The sequence below is a fragment of the Coturnix japonica genome, chromosome 1 (genome assembly GCF_054131305.1).
Source record: "Coturnix japonica strain WE chromosome 1, WE-NBRP24, whole genome shotgun sequence".
NCBI lineage: Eukaryota > Metazoa > Chordata > Aves > Galliformes > Phasianidae > Coturnix > Coturnix japonica.
This window is the reverse complement of record NC_140663.1, coordinates 140,047,077-140,072,520: the sequence shown is the minus strand read 5'-3', so window position 1 is coordinate 140,072,520 and position 25,444 is coordinate 140,047,077. Positions and strand designations below refer to the sequence as shown.

General features: G+C 34.8%; 1 protein-coding gene across 4 annotated transcripts in view; it reads left to right on the top strand.

Moving 5' to 3' along the window:
* NDFIP2 (Nedd4 family interacting protein 2) overlaps positions 1-25,117 on the top strand; it is a 42,927-nt gene extending 17,810 nt beyond the window's left edge. For 2 of the 4 annotated variants that reach the window (XM_015851585.3, XM_015851587.3), the window contains 7 exons: positions 1,058-1,185; positions 5,061-5,120; positions 8,361-8,448; positions 14,409-14,533; positions 17,518-17,584; positions 21,371-21,476; positions 23,309-25,117. In XM_015851585.3, coding sequence (XP_015707071.1) covers positions 1,058-1,185; positions 5,061-5,120; positions 8,361-8,448; positions 14,409-14,533; positions 17,518-17,584; positions 21,371-21,474 — 572 coding nt within the window. In that variant the 3' untranslated portion in view covers positions 21,475-21,476; positions 23,309-25,117. The remainder of the gene's footprint in view (positions 1-1,057; positions 1,186-5,060; positions 5,121-8,360; positions 8,449-14,408; positions 14,534-17,517; positions 17,585-21,370; positions 21,477-23,308) is intronic. The other 2 variants (XM_015851588.3, XM_085553234.1) reach the window with 1 other exon arrangement.
* Positions 25,118-25,444: the final 327 nt, after the last annotated feature.

The window sequence follows — 25,444 nt, the reverse complement described above, 5'->3', positions numbered from 1 at the left end:
TTTTCTGCATGCACAATCGCAGCAAGAAGCGAGGCTTTCATGCACAGCCCTTTGTTAAGTTTGTTCAGAAGAAGCATGCTTCTAAATTATGCTGGTTGTTCCAAATTACTTGACTAAGGGGTTGTTCATTAATTAGTGTAATGGTTAGCTTTTATTTAAGTCTGTGTGTAGTTCAGTTCCACATTTAATCTACGTACTTCAGTGCTCATTCTGATACCTCATTAGCAATTTTTATTACCCTTCTAATTGCTACCTCTACTTCACCCCTGAAAGCAAAAGTATGTACCATGTGTGGTGAAAAATACTGCCATGAAAAGATGGATTTTGCTTTAAAGGTTCCTGATGAAACTTCTTGAAGGAAATTTGAATAAAAAAAGTAGAGCTTTTTATTCACTGCTCCCTTTCTGATGAGGTTGTGACTTTCCTTTAGGGTATAGGAGAATTAACAGCAGGAAACATCAAAGTCCTTGTTTAAGCATAGTTGCCTGAATTTGCATCTCACATTCACCAAGTAAATGATTCAGAATTACTCTGACTTAGGTATTTAATGTTGATTAAACAATTTCCTACCCCTTCTGTATCAGACTTTATGTCAGTGCTTGCAACTATGATAACATATAGCTGTGCTGAATTATCCTTGCACTTAATAACTTTGGATTGTTTTGCTGGCATCTTTTTACCATGTAAGCAGTCTTGTTATAAACTTGCTACTGGCTGTAGGCAGAAAGTGTATTTTAAATGTTGTTATTTGTTTTGTTAATGGTGCTATTCTATATGTTGGCATTTTATTAGTTTGATATGAACAATGGAGTCTGTGGCTCATTTTGATATAAGGAATATTTTTTGCAAGAGTGGTGAAAATGAAATCCTGGAAAAACTTATTTTCAAGGAGCAACTGGAGTTAGCAACCGGGTCTCACTGATAAGGATATGTCATGATTATTACTATACCTCTTGAAAGAATGCGCTTTCAAGTTCAGTAGTTTTGTGCTCATGAATCTTATTATTTTTTTATGTCTTTCTAGTTTAAAAATGCATAACCTCTTTATTTTGAACAGAAACACACAATGAATTTTATCCTGTACCACCTCCATACAGTGTAGCTACCTCTCTTCCTACTTACGATGAAGCAGAGAAGGCCAAAGCTGCAGCAATGGCAGCTGCTGCAGCAGAAGTTGCCCAGCGTGTAAGTAATGCAGTTCTTTGTTTCAGCTTTTATGAAACTTTTAAGACTAATGTAATGATTTACAATAATAGGGACCATCTCATGGCCTATTCACTAAAGTAATGATGGGCAAGTGATTTTAAGTTTGTTATATGTTAATTTTTTACAGGTAGTGTAAGCTAGTATTAGAGAACTTGTATAGTGTTTGCACTCTTCTGAGGCTTAAATATTTCTGAAAGCCATACATTGCTCTGTTTTGATAGTTTATTCAGTATCTTGTCATCTTTTAATTAAGTATCCATATCCACTGATAATATCAATTCTAGAGTTAATGATAATATTGAGTGTTTCATATGGTATTAAAAAAAGATAAGTAAAGTAAGCAGAGCTTTGGAAAGGAGTAAAATTCTCATAGTCTGGAATAGTTGAAACACCAACCAGTGTAGATCTTTGTTAAAGAAAAGTCCTTGCTACTTGTTTCTTGCAAATTTAAATACCGGAAAGCAAGGACAAGTTGGAAGAAATGTTACAATTACTTAAAGAAAATGTCATATACTACAAATGTGGTAAACAGTAAATTAATAGGCATGCATTCAATATTTATGGTTTTGTAAGAATTAACATCATAATGAATGCTGTCTTCAAAGTAAAAAAACAGAAGCAAACAAACAAACAAAACACATAAACAACCTAAAAAAAAAAAAAAAGTGAAACCCCACACGATTAACATTTCCAATTATTTAGTTTTGTAAACTGTTGATGACTTTATTTTTTTTTCTCTCTGAAATTTTGAAATTCTACTATTTTGTAGGATTGACTGTAATATGCCACAATTAAGTTAGGCTTCCAGAGCTTTCTCTAGAAGTCCACACCTTGAGATTATGGTGATTGAGTTTGAGATGCATTTAAAATCTTCCTAACTAGGTTGTATATGTCAAGTATAGCATGCTTTTGAATGGAGAACTTCAGCTCGTTCAGCTAGAATTGGTTTCTTCCTTGACTGCTGTGCAGTAATCCCAGAGCACAGAAGTTAGAGGTGCGCACAGCTGTAGTTAAAATAGATCTATGTGACATCACCAGTGAAGGTGTTATACAAGTCTGTTTTACTAAATGTAGCTGTGAATGCAAAGTATTTGCATGGTTACTTGCCAAGTTCCTGCTAGGAGGTGATGATTTTGTAACCTTTTAACTGCTTTAACAGAAGCATAGGTTATATTTACTTTATTAGTGCTTGCAATAGGAGTAATTAGGCTCAAACTTCGGTCTGAATGCAGCCCTCAATCTCAATCAGTAATCTTTAAATTTATTGGAAATGTTAGCAACTGAAAGGTTAACTTTATGGGTACTGTTACCAGTCTTACAATACTTCAGATGGGGCATATGCAACTCTTGCAATATTCTTTATGCTTTAAACTTTGTATATCTGGAACCCTATGGGGGAGAAGCTTTAGACATAGATGCATTTGTCTCTGACCTACACTTAAGTAGGGGGGGGGGAAAGGGAGAGTGAAGCCTGAGGCTGAGATGTAGCCAACCTAAGAACAGATCTAAGTAAAACACTGTTTTTCTGCTTGTGTTCTTAAGCCTTTTATTTTGAAGTGCTCTTATTCTCATATGTTTAGATTTTAGTGTTGGAAATATTTATTACCCTGCCTCAGAAAATCTGCCTGGCTTTGGCCAACATAAGTTACTGAAAAATGAGTTTCCACTGTTGATACGTAGAGCTTCTAAAGCTCTAAATTTGTGGAGATAGTCTCCCATGAACAAGTTCAGACTGCTCATAGCTCTGCAGGGGCTGGGGCTGCAGATGTGTTGTCTCAAGAGAACATTTGCAGATTTCCTGAATAAGAACAAGATTATGAGACAAAAAAAAGATAGACCATCTGACTGCTCTTAAATACTTTCAGTACTGGGACTGTGAGCTTCTGGTGTGCCATGGATAGTTTTATTATTCTTGGCCTTTGATCAGTAGGGAAAAGGAAGGCCATTTGACTCACAGAAGGATGTCAGCAGTAGGTAGAGTGAAGGAGGACAAAGACTGCAACTCTGAAGCTTGCATGTTGCAGGAGGTAAAGTCTAGATCTAGGTGGCAAAAAGATTGCTAATAAAATGAACACAGGCAAGATGAGGGAGGATTGGTGTGAGTTGAAATGAAAAAAAGCAAATCCAAATATGTGTAAAGAGTACAGAGTGATCTTAAGGAGAAGCCAGAGGGAACAGAATAAGCTGAGGTTAGTGGAGAAAAGAATAAAAGTGAAAACCAAGTGTGATACTGGAAAGGGAGCTGAAGGTGTTGAGTGAGAAAATGGGAATAGGAGTGAAGAAAGAACGCTGATAGGATTGTGTTGCTTTGTGGGTAAATGCTTTTGGAATTGAGGAAGGGAAATAAAGTTGTTTAGAAATTATGCAATGTGAGAATAGTAAAAATCAAATGCATTAGTAAAACTTAGTTGATCAGTCAAGAAAGAATTGCCAAGGCAGGAAAACAAGTAAAATGGAGGCAAGGGGCAGGAATCTAGATTTCAGACATAGGATTATAGAATATGGTGATGAATTAATAATGAACTTTTGCATAAAATCTAACAGTATACATTCTTTTCCAAAACACGCAGAAGAACTTGGGATATAAGTGCTGATGCTTACTGAAATTTATAAAAATTTCACCTACTTAGGAAAAAATCAGGAGGAATGCACCATCATTCCCCCAAAGCAGAAGCTTGCTCAATGATTTGTAGGTTAAGTCAGTACTGTTTATATCAGAAGCTTTCTCGATGTACCTTGAAGTGTTAGGTCCTGCTGACTTCTAAGGATCTCAAGTTTGATGGTAGTTTCTGGTCATTTTGCCTCTAAATCTTTCCTTTATTTTCCTTTAAGTGCACACAAAAGCAATATTAATAAAACAGTATTAAGGTTCTGAAAAGTGGCACGCAATGGTTAGGGTGGTGATTTGCCATCCTGCGGGAAAGATTTTGATTCTTAGCTCCAAGTACTTGCAGAAGAGCAATTAAATCACTTGAAATTTGCACTAGTGGTCTGTAATTATTTTCTTGCTTTCACTTTGAGATTACAATCAGTGACATCTGCACGCAGTGTTTAAGTAACTTATTACATACTTTGAAAAACATACACAGACTACAGCTTTTTCATTTTTAATTTTCATGTTTATGAAATCAGTGCTCTTAAGGTAGTGAACTGTGCTAAGAGCTATGCTTCTAACTTCTTACTTGTTGAGTGAGGATATTTTGCAGCTTCACCACAGTAATGTGAACAGTTTAAAATGTTAGATGAGCTTATGTTACCTTGAGCAATACATGAAGCTGATAACCCTTTCATGATGTACTCTAAAATGTACAGCAAAGAAGGCTACAAGCCTATTAATTTTCCAGAAGAGCAGAAAACTGCATTAAAAAGTGTGTTTAATTAACTGATTTCTTCTTTTTTCCCTGAATGATATAAGGATGCTATAGAAAAACAAACAAACAAACAAAACTGTGATCATATTAAAGGCTTTGTCATAGTCCTTGAATCCACAGGTCATATAACAATCAAAACTTAAAATTTACTGATAAATTTGGTACTTGATTTTGTAGACCTTCGTGTATTTTGCCATAGAAGAACAGATCATGTAAACATTCATTTCTTTCATTATGCTCCTAGTTACATGCTCAACATACCAAAGAAATTGTAGCAATTATTTGTCATCACTTGTGACAGCAGTAGCTATGCTGACTCTTCATGCTTGCCTTTTTTTATTCTCAACATTAGTTTTCAAAGGTTAATTTAAACAGACAAACATACTGCTTACAGGTAAATGACTTGTATGTTGCAATGTATGGCTTTTACTTAATGCTCTTTAGTTGCATTTGTCTTATGTTTTTCTGTTTTTACATGCTTAGCACGCCCAGTTTAGGGAGTCTAGGAGTCTGTTTGATGAAATATTCCGCAGTCGTCCCGAGGTATGGTATAGTTCTCTCTAGTTTAGACTCTAATTGTGAATTTTCCTTCTGGCACACAAATGCTCCTGGGTTTTCATCATGCCCTTTTTTCCCCTCTCATCATTAAGTTTTCATTTTTTATTTTGTATGCTGAAAATATAATTTCTGGGTTTTACCAAGTTGTTTATCATTTTTTTTTTTTCTTAATTTTTCTCTGTGAACCTTCTGCATAGAGAATAGTTTTTTATTAGTTCAGTTATCCAACATGTTTCTTTAATCAAAGATGGTTGTCCCACTATATGCCATGCCAGGTTTCAGTTTAAAAGTCTTTGGGGGAAGGGTATAAACAAACAAGTAGCCTTCTCTTCCATAAATAGCTACGGAGAGCACTGTAGTTCTGGGGGGGCAAACAGATTTGTCTGTATTATGTGCTGTGTGCCTTTGGATATTCTTTAGCTTATAGATTTAGCTTATAGAAATTTATCTGTGTGATATGTCATTCATGTTGAGAATATATCTTGCTGTTTAACCATTTCCCTGGTCATAGGAGTATTACATTTTCTTTTTATACAAATTTCAGAATGTTCAGCAATCAAAATAAATTTATCCATGATCCTTAACATGACTATTTTGTCAAAAAGCAGTGTGAGACATTGGAAAAAGAGATTTTTTTAGCGATTGTGTGCATGTGTGTACATATAGCACTAGGATATCAATGGCAATAAGAATACAAGCATAAGCGTAAATTTATTCTAATTGACTAAAATATTAATTAATATCTAATAGAAGTATTATTATGAAACTATTCAGTTTCTAGGCATCAGTTGGGAGGACAGTCATTTTGTATTGTCTCTTTTCATTTCCAAAAATTGGAACCAAAAAGGTAGCAAGCAATTATATTCTGAAGAAAGTGATAGCTTTGACACTGAGTATACTGAGTGAGAGCAACTGGTTTGTGAAGGGCAACCTGTATTTGATCAGCAGACAGTTAATGTATTTTGCCTCTGGGACCAGTGATAAAAGCCAAGTATTGTGTGATTGTATATGTGCAGAATGTGGTTTAAAGGTAGGAAACTGTTTCATTTCATTGGAGATTGCAGTAACTTTAACGGGCTGATTCTTGAAGACAGTAAATAGAACATCGCTTACTATAATTCCCTTTTGGCATAGAATATGATGAATAAGTTGCTCACACTTAGTGCAGGTGACTGTTTTCCTGTCCCTAGGTCATATATTGATGCACTTTCCTTCCATATACAAGCCTTAGTAATGTATGTGTATATACACACACACACACACACACATATATATACACACATACACACATACAAATATATATATATATATATATATATATATATACTTATATATAAAGTATATTAAACTTATTACTGTAACTAAGCAAGATCATTTAGTGAAGGGTAAGAGCGAGATGGTGAACTGATCTGTAAAAGCCAGTGTGAGCTACAGCATCTAGCAAATAATTTAAGTGGGAAAAAATGGGATTTTATGGACCTTCTGAAATTAGAATTGAAAACATTTGTTGCTAAAACTTGAAAAAAAGCTTCTGAGGCATATATATTTTAAATATAAGCACATTCAAATGTATCCTTTTGTTTGATGTATTTTCAGACTTCCCTTCCCCTCATCAGTCTTGCAGCTGCAGCAAAGTCATGCTAACTAAACTAATGCTTTCATAGCTCCTTAAGATGGCCACTTATGGATGTTTGAAATTATCTAGACCTGAGTTATACCCTCTTAAGATTGCTGTTCAACTCTTTGTGATTTAATTGGAATTGTCTTTGTGAACAGTAGTGTTTTAATATTTTTTTGAGATATGAAGACCTGGTAAATGAACTGAAATGGCAGATAGCAATTGGAACTTCATGACCATGTTATAAAGGTTAATAGTGGCTGCCTGCAGTTGGTACAATTTTTTATAGCATGCTTAACTGGAATCACTATACCATGGTAGATTTATTTATTTATTTATTTTTTACTGTTCACTAAAGTGAATATGTCAATTGCATGACAGATCACTGTGATTTTTAATTACCTTTTAGTTATGGGTAGATGTATGTATAAAAATACATGTAAAGAAACCATTGATACAGTGAGTGCATAATACGCTAAAATCAGAAGTACATTATTTCATTGGTAATTGTTTACTCTGGGTAAAACAGCTAAATAAATCTCACTTTAAGCTCAATTTGTTTTTCATTATTTTAATCAGATATTTTTTGCTTCAGTTCTAAGCCATTATGATCAATCGTTGAAAAACTGCAGGAAAGTAGACGTTACTCATGATTCTGCCTAGACTACATTGCTGCCATTACTGACAGCTGTTATTTAGCTTATTACCCTGCTTAGTTTTGCAGTTATTCATTTAACATAATGTTTAGATTTAACATAATGTTCAGCTGTTTTCTACAGTTTGCATCAGACTCTTTAAAAATCTGTCACAGTAAAACTTTGGTTTCCCAGCCTACACAGCTGTATGTGAATTAGATCTTCCAAGTCCTGCTGAAAATATTGAGAATCATCAGAGACCCATACTTTCAGTGTGTTAAGATTTAGTATTTTGACATGACTAGAGAAATTTCTGCACTGTTTTGACTGACATCTGTTTACTTTTGTTTGACTTAATATAAGTATTGTGTTTTCTGAGTTTACTTGTTTAAACAATTTTAATGTGCTAACGCCCTCTAGTGTCTCTGGAGGTTGTGTTTCCTTTACATATATTTTACAGTGGTTTGTAGGATAATCTGTAAATTGATGAGTGCTGTGCTTTTGCATCAGCATTTTTAAGATACTGACCGTATTCTAAATTTTATTTTATTTTATTTTTTTTTCTGTAACTCAAAGCATTAGAAGATCTTTTGTTAGAGAAAAAAATAAAACAACAAACTTACTGGAAAAAAAAATCATTAGTAACAACTTAGCTGCATATTAAAATAAATAGAGTAATAGAGAATTTTTTATTGGTTTAGACTACCAAAGTAGTTGCTGAAAATAATTTATAGTTAAGATGAATAGACAATGTCTTCTACAGAAATTGTGCAGTTAAATCCATGCTCTGTCAACATAAGTAACATAAGCCTTGTTTGCAGATATTAATTTTCTTTAAAGTTCCTTGGTGTGGACATGTTACAGAAATGTCAGTTCTTTTCTAGATTTAGAAACATGATTAATACTGTAATCCTACAGTTAGTTATTCTAAAATAAACTTTTCACTAAATTATCACTAACCTGTAAATCCAGGAAGAAGAGTATCCACCACGGGATGATTTCAGTGATGCAGATCAGCTTAGAGTGGGCAATGATGGCATCTTCATGTTGGCATTTTTCAGTAAGTTATCTTGTATCCCAGACCTATGGAGGTATCTCTTAATTGTACCTTATTTCTATGGAATATAAAAGATGACTGTGATAAAACTGCATTAATGTACTGTAATTTATTTATTTTTTTACCTGTATGCAGAGATATGTACAACCTGTTTTAGATGTAGCCAGTGTTTTGCTTTTTTCCTGTGACACCTTTTGCAATTTAGAACACAAAATAATCACTGTTCTGAGATACAATAAGACTATACTGTTAATATAAGTTGGGTAGTTCTGTCATCTTCTAGTTGGACAACCAGCTCTAAAGGCTGGATCAGAGACCTGGCAACCAACTTTTAGGTAGAAGAAATTTGAGTAAGAGTGCACCATATAAAAGTTGTCTTTATTAGTAGAGTGAATTAAGTAGCTGTGTGACCTTGTGGTACAAATGCAGCCACGCTTAATTTCACATTGAACGCTTCAGTTTCACTAATTATGTAATTATTTCTAATTTTAAGGATATTTTCCCATTCTGAAATGAGTGAGCTTTAGGCAACCTGTGTAAAAATTTGGGGTGGGGAACGCAGCCATCCTTCTTAGCAGTCATCAGGATGGAAGCTGATTATTCATTGAAATACTCTTCATGCCTTTCAACCTAAACTTCATTTTAGTTCATGTCCGTTCTATCTCTATCTTAGTTACTTATTTCATGACTGGAGATGCAGGTTATGGAACTTCAAAATTATTTCAAACTAGTATATGTTGCACGGCTTGGGGGTTGTGTCTTGGAAGGAGAATAATTGGTCTACTTCACAAAGCAAATACACAAATATTTATGTTTGATGACCAAATGACTTTTGTATTCTAATCTGTTTCTGTAATTGGACCATAAAAAGAGTCCGATTTTGAGGGGTGAAGGGATTTCTTCAGTTTCTTTTTCCTTTTCTTCACCTGCCCTGTGTTCTGCAGCCATTTGTATTTAGCCTGTTTAGTCTCTGTGTTGTATAAACTTGATCTTGCTTTCAAGTCCTGGTTTAGGCTTCCATTAGCATTGCACTTGGAAGTCAAGTGGGTGAGTTGTTGGCTCCAAAATGTTTCAAGCTTTTTAGTATCATGAAAGCACATCAGTTTGCACCTAGGAGTGTGGTAGTTAAAATCAGAAGCTGTGCTGAAGCTGAGCTAGAAGCAAATAGTTTTGGCTATTATATGTAGTATTTACATGTGAGAATTTATGTAGTTTGCTTGGTATTTATGCTTGTTATATGATGAGTTAACAATTCACTGCATATATAGATCTGTAATACTCATTTTCAGTGCTTTTTGTTTTTTTGGAAGTGGGAGATGAAAAACTAACTTAACAACTTAGGATGTATAGGTCTTAAATAGTGTGTATCATGTATTCCTGTCCCTTCTCCTAAGGATCATGAATTTGAGGTATGTAAACTCAAGAGAGCGGGAGTTAAAACGAAATTTCCAGAACAGCTCTCTATTTTTATTTTCTAGGTGGGTTGTGTTTAAATCCTGGGAGCAGAGGTGACAGATCAGTGAAAACCTAGAATAAATTTCCTCATGTAGTTAAAATGCAGGAAAACAATATCAGGAACTGTGTTATAGTGAGAGGACTGCAGAAAGAACAACTTGTTCTAGATGGTGCTCACTCAGATCCTTTCTGTGACTTGTTACATACAGCACTTGTAGGAAGATCTTGGGAAGTGGTTGCATTAATTTTAAGTATCAAACAGAAATTAGCTTTTGTTACTTCATTTTATTCAGTGAAGTATAATCAAATATGCATTTTTTGTTTGGTGGTGGGTTTGGTTTTTTTTTGAGGCGGGGGGAGGGAAAAGGGTGTTTGTTTTGTTTGTTTGCTTAAGCTGTTCCTGCCTGATTATTGACATTAACTAGTGATGTGTAGCTACCATCTAGTGGTAGTTGCAGAACCTGCAAAAATATTTTTTTGAGGCCATCTAGTGGCCAGATATTTCTTTTGTAGGAGCTCGGTGTGTGAAAGTTACTAACCTCTCTCTCATCTAAGTTGAAAAGTACTGTTGTGTTTGGTGTAATAAAATAAAATGAGACAATTTAGTCTAAAGAATAAGTCTTTTACATCAACATTTTGCTTTGTTTTCAAAATGACTAAGGGTTTTGTGTATTTTTTCTTTGATTTAGCACTTGTTTCAGTGCTTGTTTAGAAACTATGTTGCTTTTGGAATTTGTGATTATGCTGGTGAGCAAAGAATCTGCTCTCTAGTGATCAGGGCAGGATTTCAATCAGTTTCTAATGTCACAGAATAGCTTAGGTTGGAGGGGACCTTAAAGATCATTCCAACTCCCTGCCATGGGCAGAGTTGCTAACCACTAGATCAAACTGCCCAGGATCCAATCTAGCCTAGCTTGAATACTTATGAAGGATCCATTCACAGCTTCCCTGGGCAACCTGTTCCAGCACATTACCACCCTCTGAGTGAAAAAAGAGAATCTTCCTAATTTCAAACTCAGATCTCCACCGTTTTAATTAAAAGTCAATCTCCCTAATGCTCGTAAGTATTGGGAGTGTATGATGAGGTCTTGCTGTTGTCTTCTCTTCTCGAAGCTGAACAAGCCCAACTCCCTCAACCTTTGTTAATGGGAGAGGTTCTCCAGCCCTTCAATCATCTTGGTGGCTTTCTGCTGGACCTGCTCCAACTGCTCTGCATTCTTTCTCAACTGGAGGCTTGAGCACAGTACTCCAGATGGGATCTCACAAGGTCCAAGTAGAGAGGGACAATCACCTCCCTCTCCCTACTTGCTGATCCTCTTTTGATGCAGTGCAGGATACTGTTGGCCTTCCGAGCTGCAAGAGCACATTGCTGGCTTCTGTTCACCTTTTTTGTCCATCAGGGCTTCTCAAGTCCTTCTCTGCAGGTGTCCTTGAACCCCAGAAAAAAAACAAACAACCAAATATTAATTTGAACACCGCAGCTGAGTTGATGGGGAAAGGAGTAAGAAAAGAAGAAAGATGTTGGATCAAACAGCTGAATTTCAAGTTTACATTTGTAGATGCAATTTATTTTTGAATAATTTCTGGACAGTTTAAACATGTCTACAACTCAGCATCAGAGAAGACTCACAGAGAAATAAAAATTTAAATTTTATTCCAGGTGCTATATTGGAACAAATAATACCCACCCGTATCAGTCAGTCATAAGCTAACCTTCACCGTTTTTAAAGCTAGTAGATACTTCAGTCAATAAGCTGCACACAAGCTAGGATATCCATCTGGGGAGGTTGCAAGTGGGCATGAACAGGGAGGCAGTTTTAGTGCAAAGTCTAGTTTAGCTTGACTGATGAGGATCAACAAACCCAAATGTAAGATGTTGCATTTGGAGTAATCCCAGGTATGTATGGACTAGGAGAAGAATTCATTGAGAGCAGCCCTGTGGAGAAGGACTTGGGGGGCTGGGGAGCGGGATGGTGATGGAGGAGTAACATGGACATGAGCCAGCAGTGTGCTCTTGCAGCTCTGAAGGCCAACAGAAAACACCAAAACCTATTGCACTTTTTGGCAGCTTCTTACCTGTGCTCAGTATGAGTTTTGTTGTTGTGAAATGACTCTAATGGCTGGTTTTTTTTAATGTAATTTGAAATACATTCATATACGCTTACACTCCTTGTTTAATACACTGTGTTTAATACACTTCCAGAATGTATTAAAAATAAAAACCTCAACCTTAAACAGTCCTACTTGTGTGTTGTTAGAGTGGTAAAGAGACTAAAGTCATGGCTTCAGTGCAGCCGTTGAAAGTTTAATCTAAATATCTTAAATTTCTTAAAGAGGGCAGTAGCTGAGAGTTAAGATCAAATATGAATATGATCTTTGGAATAGGAAACAGTTCCTGTTGCATAATGCAGAAGGTTGCTTTTGTTGCAGAAAGAAGCTTGCACAATTTAGTGATTTCTGAGCTGTAATCAGAGATGCTTTGTTTCATCAGTGTCTCTCTCCTCTACTTTGAAATAAGTAGAGGCAAATCTCACTACTTAGTCCATGGATCCTAATAAAGCTAAACTTATGTAGTTTAAAGCTTGTAGACAGTTTATGCTTTTCCTTTCCCATTTTTTGTTGTCTTCTGCTAACTTGATGGGACAACACATTGAGTAAAGCTTAATTCCCTTTGTATACTTGGGTAAATTATTTTTTACAATATATATAAAATTTAGGTGCTATAAATCCTTACCTTTATATATAACCATTAATGTGGTAAGTATTATGCTTAGTCCCTTAGATATTTGCCTGTCTTTTTTCTCCTTGCTGGCTTGCCTGTCAGAGCCACAGTCAGTCATGATTAGTAGCTTGAATAATGAGGAAAAGGGGAAGAGCAGTAACCAGTCACGGTGAGGCAGGAACAGGCACACTGAAGAATGACTGTAAATCTGTTACTCTTGAAAGCATGGTGAACTTGGAAAGCATACTTAAAAATGGGAATTCCTGCTTCCAGATTAACATGTCCAAGATTTCTCAAATGTAAATGTTGTCTGTTTTGGAAAGCTGTGTAAATGTTAGGATTGCTAACTTGTTGTTCTGCAACTGATACATAATAAAACACTATTTCTGTTTATTTCTTTTCTGCATATACTGGATTGGATCAGTGTTTATTCAAAGTTTTGAGCAATTTTTATTGGTAATTAACATTAAAGTAAACTGTCTCATCATCATCAGAGGCAAAATGTTTTCTCACTTGTACAAAATGACTGGGATGGTGATGTGAAGTCTTTCAGAATTTCTCTCGAAACCTCAGTTCTTTACAGTGAATGGAATTGCAGTGTTACAAACCATTCAATTTCTGCATTTGTGGGGAAAATCATCACGAGGGGAAAATCATCATGACTCAGTGTGGTTATTGGAGGAGTTGTAATGAGGTTTTATATTGCAAATAAATAAATAAATAAACACTTGGAAGGATTACCCAGAAACATTTTTTCTGTTCATAAAGTTTTACTGCGTGTTCAGATTTTTACTGCAAATACTGACTTATTTCCTGTATGACGTAGTGCTCTGCCCCCAAATATTGGGTCTTAGTCCATTAGGAATTTGTGTGCAGACATTCTCCCCTCTGTCCTACATCCATTTCTCCTTGACTCTGATGTCTTCTGGGTCTAATGTGGGCTTCATTTCCTTCTTGTACATTGTCTGATCCTTTCTAGGAGTTGTCATCTTCCTTTAGCACTCTCAGCTATTCTGATCTGTGGCCTTTTCTGTAGTTTCCTGGTATATTGCCTAGTTGGGGATTACCCCACTTTGACCCAATGCTCACAGAATGAAGTCTGTGCATATAATATTGTTGCTTGTCAACTGGATAAACAGTAAGACATGAAACATTTAATTGTGTAACTACTGAAAGCTGTATCAAATGAATAGAAGTAGCAATAGTACTCATGCTCAGTCATTTTTGTTGCTTCATTTTATAAGCTTCTATGTAAAGGATGCTTGGGTATAGATCTAAAAGAGAAGATGGTAATCAATGAAACACCAACTTCTCAACTTCATATACTGTGCAGAGATGCTTTTACTCTGTTCTATTCAAACTGAATGAAGATGAATGCACAGCGCTTGCATGTACATGAATGTGTGCATATAACTGGATTATAAAATTGTAGCAAGGTTATTTTCTGTTTGAATCCAAATACTATATGATTGAGTCCTTTATTTGCATTCACCCTTCTTGCCTGCTGTTGTCTGGTCAGATTTCTGTAGCAAAGTATTACTTCCTTTTGTGTTGGAATGTTCTCTTGTTTAAAGTATTGGGTCAGAGCCTGTTTACCATTTACTTTATTATTAAGCGAGTATACCATTGAGAATGTCTGGGTTCAAAGTAATCTAACAGCCTGAATTACCAAAAGGGAACTGGAGATTATAAGCATGTCATTGTTAGTTAATAAATGAAATTAATGTTAAGTCTGTTTACTTAGATATACAGATTAACATAAGATACTGTTTCTTTTATTTTATAGTGGCATTTATTTTCAACTGGATTGGATTTTGTTTATCCTTCTGTATAACAAATACCATAGCTGGAAGGTATGGTGCAATCTGTGGATTTGGTCTCTCTCTGATCAAATGGATTCTCATTGTACGGGTATGTTTTTCCATTCTGCTTATAAAACCAACCCATGTCAAATTATCCAAGTATTCACAGTATTGGCATTTTAAACAAGTTTATTAATTTCCAGCACTTACTGCCTAGAACTTTTTCTAACTTGCACTTTAGTAGGGAATTTACTTGCTGTGTGTTCATATATGCTTAGTAACGATGAAGCTTAATCTATTTTTATCTGATTTACCATTTACATGGTTCTTCTTCTAAAACAAATGTAGGTTGACTCATTCTTTGCACAAATATTTAAAAGCATGCATAAGTGGAGCAAATATAAAAATATCGTTTTTATTATTCAAAAAGTTTCCTAAAAGAAAGACAAGTGGTGGCTCAGACTATCAAGGGGAAAAAAACAACAACACTGCTTTCTTATATCTTCCCAGGGGAAAAGAAAGCCAGGTACATACGTACAATGTTGAGTCAAAATCAAATTTGAAGTTAGTCATGTTTTGACCAGCTTAAATACTTTCAGAAAGTTATGTTAAGTAAATGGAGGCAATTTCACTTAAGAGAATACTAGATAAAACTTAATGATTCTGAACGAGAATTGCACATCTATGTCACAACATTAAAATCACACCCTGCCTAGTGAAGGAGATCTTGGATTATTAGTCATCTTTTATGTGCTGCCAACTCTGATTTTTTTTATTTTTTTTTAAATTTTTTCTGTACATGCTAGTAACAGAACTTCATTTATTCTTTGTGCAATAGCACAAGGATTGTAGTGAGGAGAGATTACATGGGGCCATGGATGGCACATGTCCCGCCCTCCTTACATCTGAAAGGTATTTTCTTCCCCAAGACAGAGGAATATAGCAGACTAGATTGGATTCTGGTATATTTCAGTGGATGCAGGTCTGGAATGGAATTTGTCTCGATGGACAAGATATGAATTTTTTAACTGTGCTGGGGCTCTTTTGAACTTCACTTGAGGCACAGAAAACAGAAGGCAGAACTTGATTGTTGTGTCAGTTCTGTTTTTCTTGTCTACCTGAAGATATGCTCATAACACAAAAATGAATGTACGCTAAACTTCTTTAAATAATTACTAAGTTGCAGTCTGTATTTCAGAACTTTTGTATAGTCTGTTACTCATTTGGAAACGCTAGATCTGATTAATTCCATTACCTCAAAGCTACTTTTTCGCAGTAGTGGTTATCTTCCTGTGCTGTATCCCTTGCTAGAGAAAATAACAGAAGCAAATAGGATATATGCTTGTTTTAATGGTGATGCACGTGTGTACATATGCACACAAATATTCTGTTCCATTATTTCAGTCTCCTTAAAAGGTTTGTGCTGCACTTCTTCATTCAGTAGTGAGAAAACAACACGTCTAAGTAGTCATATTTTACACGTTACATGTCTAAATTAAAACACATATATATAGAAAACAAATAGAATTGGTTTTGTTGGTAAATTCCACAACAATGATTTCTTTTGCTGGAAAAAAGAGAGTAATGCATATAGGCCAATACTTGATTGATCAGTGATTTTAAGATATCTTTCCAAGTGAATAAAAATGTGTGTTTTTGTTTTTTTTTTTTTCTCCTGGGAATTAAGTATCCATTTGATATTTTAATGAACTTACAAAATATATCATGCTTACAGCTGAATAACAGAAAATGTAGTATTTATATAGGGGTAAAGTATCTACTGGTTCTTTTAGTTCAGTTCAGCACTTCTGTTTCTAGATTCTATTTATTTATTTATTTATTTTTTGGATTGTCATTAGAAGTGAATACAATACAGCATTAGGCCTTTAAAAATTTCAGAGGAGGTGGCCTTATTTTGAAGAAAACCTTTTAATTTCTGTGCAGTTACTTGAGGGGAACAAAAAACAACAGCTCTATCTACAGTTCTTTTAGCATTTCTGATTTTATCTGTTTGAAGAGGTTGCCCAATATGTGTATATATATATATATGTATATATATGTGTGTGTGTGTATATATATATATATATATATATATATTTTATTATTTTTTTTTTTACACTAAGTGTTGCCTGAATTGCATGATTTCTTGGTTGATAACTACTGAAATGTCCTAGAAATGAAAATGGTGTCTACTGGGACAGGATACAATAAACATACTGAATGACTGAAGGAATGGAGGTGTATGAGAAATATACTAAAAAGGTTTTTTAGTTCTGTCAAGCATCTTTTCACACATCTCCTCCTTCCTATTTCTTGTGTATGCTTTGGAGACATTTGATTAGCCTTTTTTTTTATCAGTGAAGCATGCAGTCTGGAGCCTGGTAAAGGCAAAGATACCTGTCTCCAACATCATCACACCCTGCCCTCCAGCTGCCTCCCACATCAGAGAGGACAAAACTGTCTACCATGGTCACTAACAGGAACAGTTGAAATGCCTCTTCAAGGTTCATTTAGTTGGTTCAGCTCACTGCTGGGAACTGAATGCTAGTTTGAAAATGAAAAGACTTTAATGAGTTGGAGGTCTTTATGGGGCTGGTATTCTTGGCAGCGATTAACAGTAGGGGGTATACAGAAGGTCAAAAGCTCTTCTTTTGAGGGGTCAGCAGAACATCCCCATCTGATAAGATTAAACTAATGTGGCTTTTGGTGTTAATATCTGAAGCAGCAGGCTGCTGTAATGTGTTTGGGATGGCATGGAAAAAAATTGTCAGTGGTGATTCATCCTAATAGAAAATGTCAGATGATTCTAGCAAGTATTACTTGCCAGTGTGTGTATATATGTGTATGTGTGTGTAAAGATATAACATATATATATAATATCTCTTTAAAGTTACTGAAATAACTTTGCCAGAGTTGACGTGATACCGGTAGCTTTTCTTGTATATTAAACTAATGCACAAATATTGGTTCTGCATTTTAAAAGAATACATTATTTTAACTTGAATTTACTTTTTTCTCTGCTCCCAGTATTTGCCTGAAGCATTAAATGTGTTTTAGTCATTTGTCTTACTAAGACTTGTGTATAAATTGCAGTTTTCGGATTACTTTACTGGATATTTCAATGGACAGTACTGGCTTTGGTGGATATTTCTGGTGCTTGGTAAGTGGCAAAGGAAAATATTTCTAATTTGTTGAAGTTAATTATGTCCTTGTGAGTAGAGTTCTTTGACATGTTCATCTGTATACTTTTCTTTTGCTACTGATAGTTTTGTATGCTGTTCGTATTTCTGTAGTGTTTACTAGGTTACTATCATGTTACTGTGTGAACTGCAAAATATTCAATTAATATTAATCTGAAAATTCTGTTCTGCATGTGTAATTGTGTAAGTACCTGAGTCTTGTAACTTGTGAATTTTAATTTGCTCGTGCTGATGTAAGGATGCAGAATTGCATGATGTGTCTAGGTTTTATGCAGAAAACATAGTGAAAGTGAGTGATACCAAGTAGTTATACGTGACATGTACATCAAGCCTTAACATTTTAAGAAATACAACTGACCTTCGGAAGGTGGAGTCAGGTACCTTGCATGTAGGTTATAAAGTGTCCTTTCTAGCCCTTTGAAATGCATACTGCATCAGTAGTTGCTCAGTCAAACAAGAGAACGGCTTCATGCTTTCTGATCACAGTGCTTCCATAACAGCAGCTTTTTCTGAAGTCTGTCTGCCTGTTCTCTAAGTTTTAGACAGAAGACCAGAACTTGATGGGTATACTTCTAATGATAATATACCAAACCTCAAGCATTTTACCCTTTTTCCTAGTGTGGATTTTGTGATTTGAATGTGAAATTTGGAATGATTTGCTTTTACAGGATGAGTGCCACTATCCAATTTATTTTCCAGCTCTGGAAGCATAGTAAAGTGCTGGTTCAGTAGGTGGCACTCTTCCCTTTGAGTCTAACAGCACATCTTAGTAAAACGTTAAGTTTTTTGGGTTTCTGTGTGTGTGTGAGAGAGAGAGAGATCCTGATTGCTTCTGATTTATTTATCTCACAGAAGAAAAACCTAGAACATTAAAAAGTTATTTTTTTCTGTATTTTATATATCTTTCTCTTAATAATGTTTGAGGATACTCATTAGGCTTCTTAATATCGCTTCCTCTACTGTTGTGCTCTATATACCTCTTGGTTACTGGAGACAGATGTAACACTCCACAACACCAGTACTTCTAATACTTTCATATTCTGAGATGATTGTGTTTAAGTAGCAAGTGAAACAACTCTTTACATGCTTAAATATCTCCAGATAAACATCTAGTTAAAGCAAACCTTTGTGGTGCTTCTTTTTCTGGTCTTTTGCATTACTTGTCCTATTCAGAAGTCAGTCCACTTTGATTTTTGAAAGCCTTATTTTCAGCCTGAGCTTTACTCACCTTTTATTCCAAGGCACCGTGATCTATGCAGTTTATATCCAGTGTTAGCATTCCCTTGTCTTACAAATGTTTTACATGACATAAGCCAACAGTGTTTTTAAACTGATAACATGGCTTAATCTGAAATTGCAAGAACACCATACATGGATTTGCCCCAATATACCTTCTTAGTAGCAAATGAAGAGGTATTATCAAAAAAAATCATGGAGGTTCTGCCAGCTAGGTCTGTATATCATGGTTTCGGGTAACTTTCCAGTCAGAATGTACTAAGTAGTATATCCTGTTTCTCTTTAAAAGTGAGTAAATAGAATCTGACTCCTTCTGTATTTTGACATGCTCAAGCACACATATTGCTGTCTTTCTCTTCTGTTGTTCAGAAGAGAAAGTTTATGTTGCTCATGAACAGATGAGTATCTGTTCATGTTCCCCTCACTTCTTCTAAAGTCTGGAAAAATCTTGGAAAAGTGAAATGGTCTATTTCCAAGGACTTATCATACACAGTGAGCAGGCTGGGGAGAGAGAGACAATTTTTATATCTAAATTCAAATGTTAGCCAAGGTTTCTTTCTAAGGAACACAATAGAAACTGTGTTTTGTGTTGTTTTTTCTTCTCTAAAAATAGAAATATAAAATATGAGTTGAACATGGACTGGTTTTCCAGCTTGTAATGCAGAAGATAATGTTTTCAGACACCTTAAAATCTTCCTGACCACCTTTTGCTGTTTCAGCTGATTTTGAGCTGAATATGGGGCTATCTCTGGTAATGTTTGTGTTGTAGCTTTTGTAATGGACTGATTTTTTTTTAATTTTTTTTCCATCCAGAATTCACCTTAATCATAGAAACGTGTTTGGCTTAGGTCAAGGTTCCAGTAGTTAGTATAGTATTCTCTAGGGTTGTTTTCTTAACATTTTGGGGTTTTTTTAAGTCTGTGTATGTCCTAAGGAACTTGAAGACACAAAAGGGAAGTGAAATAAAAATTGGCAAGAAAACATTTACGAAAGAAATGAGTATAGGAAACAATATCTCAACAGGGACATAAAATACATCTACGTAACTGTAGATCATTATTATTAAGATATGAGAGAACAGAATGGACTCTTGTTGAATTTGTTAATCTTTGTTTGAATTCTTTGTTTGAATATTCGGAACGTGTTTATGTGTACATATAAACACAGGTATACATATTCAAGGTTTCTAGACATTCTTTAAAAGCATAAATGAACCCAATCCCTGTATACTGAGAGCTACCCCTGGAGTTTGGTTATTTACCTAAAGCGTATGTGTGGTAAACTTAGTTTTCTGACTGTGGTCATCTTGCCTTTTAAATGCTAAGATGTATATTTAATCTAAACTTAGGCTTTTCATAGAGGATCATACTTAGCATTGATCTTGCTGAGTGTATATTTTGCTCCTCTAAGGGCAAGTACCAGGTAGAGCATAGGAATACAAAGATTTGCCAACATATCAGTCTTAGATAATGTAAAAAAAAAAAAAAAAAAAAAAAAAAAAAAAAGTTAAGGGTTTGTGTTGTCTCCATAGACTTTGAAAATATTTACTATTACTTGCTTTATTTTGTTGATGCTTGTCAAAATGATAAATGAGCTCTCAAATGGATAGCTCTGCCTTGAACATTAACAAGTTGGTTTTCTGTATCTGAACCACAGGCTGGGGGGCTTTTTCTCACATATGAATGGAAGAACATGGACCTCCTTAGATAGTACATCCTGTTCTAGAATGAATTACTCTCTAGATTTCTGCTTCTCTCTGCTATCTGTAAAAGTCAGAATTCAACCTCCAGCTCTTTAGGGGCGAATTGATCTGCTGGGTTAAGGAGAATCCAACAGAGCTAAAACAATCTATTGAAACACATTTATCACAGGAGAATGGACCAAATTGCTATACGTCTCTCTAGATGTTCACTGTACACCAGTGCTTTTCTGGGTGTGTCTAAATTTAAAAAGTTTAAAATAATTTGTGTAGTTGACAAAAAGTACATTGTTACACTTGATGAGTAGTGTTCTTTGAATTGACTGCTGTTCATATTCTTCTTCGACAAGTGCATTTTTCTAGTTTTCTAGAAGATTTACTCTTGAGCCATAATCTTCTGTAAGTTATTATTGTTGTGAGAACAATTTGTACTGTGTTCTTTTTATTTTGACTCCTTAAATACATCCAAAGTAAGTTTTGTAGTTCAGATACTCTTATAACACACTAGTAGGCTCTTTAAAGAGTTTTATCTGAATACTATGTGGAATATATATTCTCTTTTTAGTGCTTTTCACATAGTCTCTTTAGTAGATTGATACATGAAATCAGAATAAGTGTAAAACAATTGAAAAACATTCCATAAGGATATATTCTTATATAATACAAAGTAAAAGTAGAAGATTTGCTTTGTAAATTTGTAAATGATGCATGAAGGCCTCCGTTTTTTGCATAACGTGAATTTTTATGAATTATCTTAAGTGGGGTATTTCAGGTCGATATACTTCATTTTGTTAATTTTCTACACTTTCAGGACTCCTTCTGTTCTTTCGAGGCTTTGTCAATTATCTTAAAGTCAGAAACATGTCTGAAAGCATGGCAGCTGCTCACAGAACAAGATTCTTTTTCTTGTATTAAAGGTAAGCAGTTTATACGTTGAGATGAGATTTATCTCCCTGACAAACTGAATGAAATACTTGCATTTAAAAACAAACAGCCTTCAGTCACACAGCAAGAACATCTTGCCGCTGTGTGATTTTTTAGCATCTGTCATGAATGTTACATCTATTGTACATGTACTTGGGAGTATCTTAAGTCTCTTGAAGTCATTACATTTGAAAATAAACAATGCATACTTATTGCTACTCCCAGTCCTCCCTGGAACCAGCATTCAGTAGCCAAAACAAAATAGGACTAGTAGTTCATCACATGCAAGATGTAGTATTTGCTGCCCATCAAGATACTGTCCTTTGTGTAGGAAAACTTGCTTTAGTAGTTAACCTGATGTTAGCAAGCTAGGAGGTGCTAATCTGCCTGCATAATAAATCTGATTGACATGAGTCTGAACATGCAAACAATAGATAAGTGTTGCTTCTCTTTACATGACTGACCTAAGACAGTCACATACAAGGATGATTATTGTGTATACAACAATGTGCTTTGTGTATCCTTCAGGTAGCTGACTAATCAGTCTGGCACATATCCACTCTTAATGCTTTTTATCCATTAGGTGGACCTATTGGACTTCATAATGTGAATTAAATACAAATGGAGGTTTCTGCTTTTTTTACCTGAACAGCATGATGAGATAAATTTAAATCCAGAAATAAGTACTGTAGCATCTCCTTTACTCTGCAGTTTACTTAAGTCAAAGCACAGTGTTTAAGCATAACTGTGTAGAAGATTTTATGTGATAATGCAGACTAACTTTTCTTGAGATTGACCGTGGTGTTAATATGGAGTAAACAGCAACACGCTTTTTTGAGGTCTGAGGAGGGGGGAAAAAAAAGTATTTACCTGGAAAAGATGATTGTTTTTATGCAAGACAGTGCTGTATGGTGAACAACACTAATAAATAATTGTGCCATGTGGTACAGTTCTTGGTCATGGAACGAACCTCTTTACATTATTGCAATGTTTTTTTACTCTGACATTTTGTGAAACAGTGGTAAGTTAAACTTCACTAAAATGTAGTATATCGGTATTTATCAATCTGAATTGGAATCTGCATGACAGAATTACCCTTGTACAAGAATAGCATGTTTCTCACTTTCTTGAATAACACAATCTTTTCAGAATATTGAAATTCATATAAAGGAGACTGTGAAAACCTGTACCTGTTAGCTTTCATTATAATGAAGTGCAAAAAATATTGTTTTAAAAGTAATCTCTAGGACTAAGTGCTATTTGAAAACTACCTTAAAGAGAATGAGAGTGTAGGATAATATGGTCTGTGATTCTTTGTTGTCCCTGCCTAAAATTCTGCATTTGGATAAAGGACTGATACCTTACTCTGTATTGAGTGATGTTAATGAGTTGTCCTGCTTGACTTTGGTGGCTTCCTTTAGCTATAAGTATTTCTAACCACTGGGATGTATGAGTTGATAAGGGGTTTGGAACTTCCTTAGAGAACTGGACACCTAAATGCTATTTGTTTATGTGTCATAAGTATCGAAACAAGAAGTTCAAATAAATTGCTGCACACTTCAAATAGCCTTATTCTTCTGTAGACATTGTGCATAATGACTATTAGTTTTAATAAAGAAATAATGTAACCTTTAATAAAATATTCTCAGATGTTCTCCAGAAACATTGCTTTGACAAAATAGTAAGATGTCAATAATTTGTACCACCCAGACATGGGTGGAGGGAAGGCTGTTCTTTTCTGCTTCTGCATTTCATGTCATTTGGCAGTGTTGCTTACATGTTATCTCTCCAATGAACTGAAGTACAATTCTTTCTTTATCTCCAGACTGCATCAAACAGACATTCCTTTCTTGTACCAGTGAAATTTCCAGATGATCTGTAATCCTGCAAGTTAATAGGATAGAAGACTACTAAAAACAGAAGACAAATTAGTGAAGATACAGCTTCAAAACTGAATGACAGTATGGCTTATGCTAAAGTGCCAGTTGTGGTCATTCTAATAAATATTTATAAATGCTGCCTTTTGTTTCAGCACATTTGCATTTGTGCTTACTAAAAAAAAATAGTGCTGAAATAAGAACAAATCATCTGTTAGTATAGATTAGGTACAGTCAGACTTGGTTAATCTGTGCTTGTTTTACCTGAGACATGTAAGTGGTAACTTGTTTCACAAAATGTATGTGCCACTGACTTGTTGATCTGAAGTTTGAGAAAAATGAAATGCGTTAAATGATTTAGATTAACCAGTTCACACCATTTTTTTTCCCCTTATAATTTAGATTCATCTAATGATTATGTAGAGCAATTTTACTAAGTTTACTAAAACTCAGAATTTCCTTGGTGTCACAAACTTGCATTCATCAATATTTTATCAAATTCACACCAGTATACTGGTTTTCTTAAGGATGATACCCCACATTGAGTCCCCTGTAAATAATTCTGCATAGATTACTATTTAAATTGCTTCTTAGGAACTGTGTCAGAATATATTTTGTAACAGTATATTCTCCAAATTGTTTAATCTTCATAAGAACTGTATGCAGTTTTTTGTTTGTTTGTTTGTTTTTGTTAATTTGACTATTTGGGTATACTTACTACTAGGTCTAATTTTTGAGGTAAAGGCATTGAATTGTTTCTCATCACAGCTTTCCTCACCTGGATTTTAGCAGGAAAGGGCTTGAGTCTGAAAGCTCTTATGTGTATGCATGATCCCATTACTTAATGGAACTCATGATTAGCAGGGATGAACAGCATTGCACCTGTAGTCCTGGATTATGCAGCTGGATCCTTGTGTGTGCACCTTTGTTCCTGAAACAGTGAATTGCAGATATATTCCCTGAGTTATGATGCTGGTTCTGTTCAAAAAGTCTTGAGTTTGATATAAACTCAACATCTATTTAGGATATTCTCAAGAAAAAGAGGAAGAAAGGCTTGTTTTAGAATAAATTCTCTACCATTTCATAAGAATTAAATAAATGCAAAGTAACTTTGGAAATAATCTATGAAGGAAAAGAAATCTTACTTTTAAAGCCCCGAAATTGGAAAAAGTGTGTTGCACCTCTCTGAGTATTTGTTTAAGTTATACCATTACTTTGCTATTAAGTATCATCTCTTTGGGGGGTTACTTTAAGTGTTAATGCACATTTGATTTCCTTTAATGTTTGTCATTTATGCTTCTACCTAAAAAGTAGAATGCATCTCTCAGTCCTTTGTACAACTGGAATTTCAGTTGCAAAATACATTTGTTGTTGGTTGCACCTTTGGGGAAAAAAATTGCAAATACTTTCCTCCAGTTTTTGTTTTTTTTTAATACTAGAATTCTGCCTTTTTGTTACTAACATGAAAAAAAAATGAGGTTTATGTTTTGAGTTAGTGCTGTATTCAATTTTGTATCTGTAATGAATGTTTAAAATATGCATATGTAAACTGGTTGTTATTAGTTTTCTTAATCTTTCAGAGATACTGAAAGTGATAAAAAACTTAGGGGCACCTTCACTTCCCAGCTTTTTATGGAAAATAAAATTAAGTAGAAGTTCCTTCTAAACTTAGCTGTCGGTTTCTTTGTTCTTTTGCATCCATTGTCCTTATGAAATAAGAAACAGATAATAAAACAGTGCTTTGTTTTGCTAAAAAAGACTTAGGCTGTTTTTTTTTGTTTGTTTGTTTTTTCTAATTCATATTGGAAACCGCCCACTCCAATATTTATGGAATTTCAAGCAAGTTAGTTGACAAAAGAGATCAGTCTGTAGTCTCTTTTCTTATGTTTTATGGCAACATACTGTAACGGCATTTCTTTTAATGAGTTAATGCAACTGTGCAAAGCGTGCAGTATCGATTCCTTTTTGTATGTTTACCACTGTTAACTAGTACAGTTTTCCATCTGTGTCAATTTCCGTAAATTAAATGGCAGTCATCTGACAGATTTATTTTGGTTTGCTCCAATGCGTTCTACAGAAGGTTT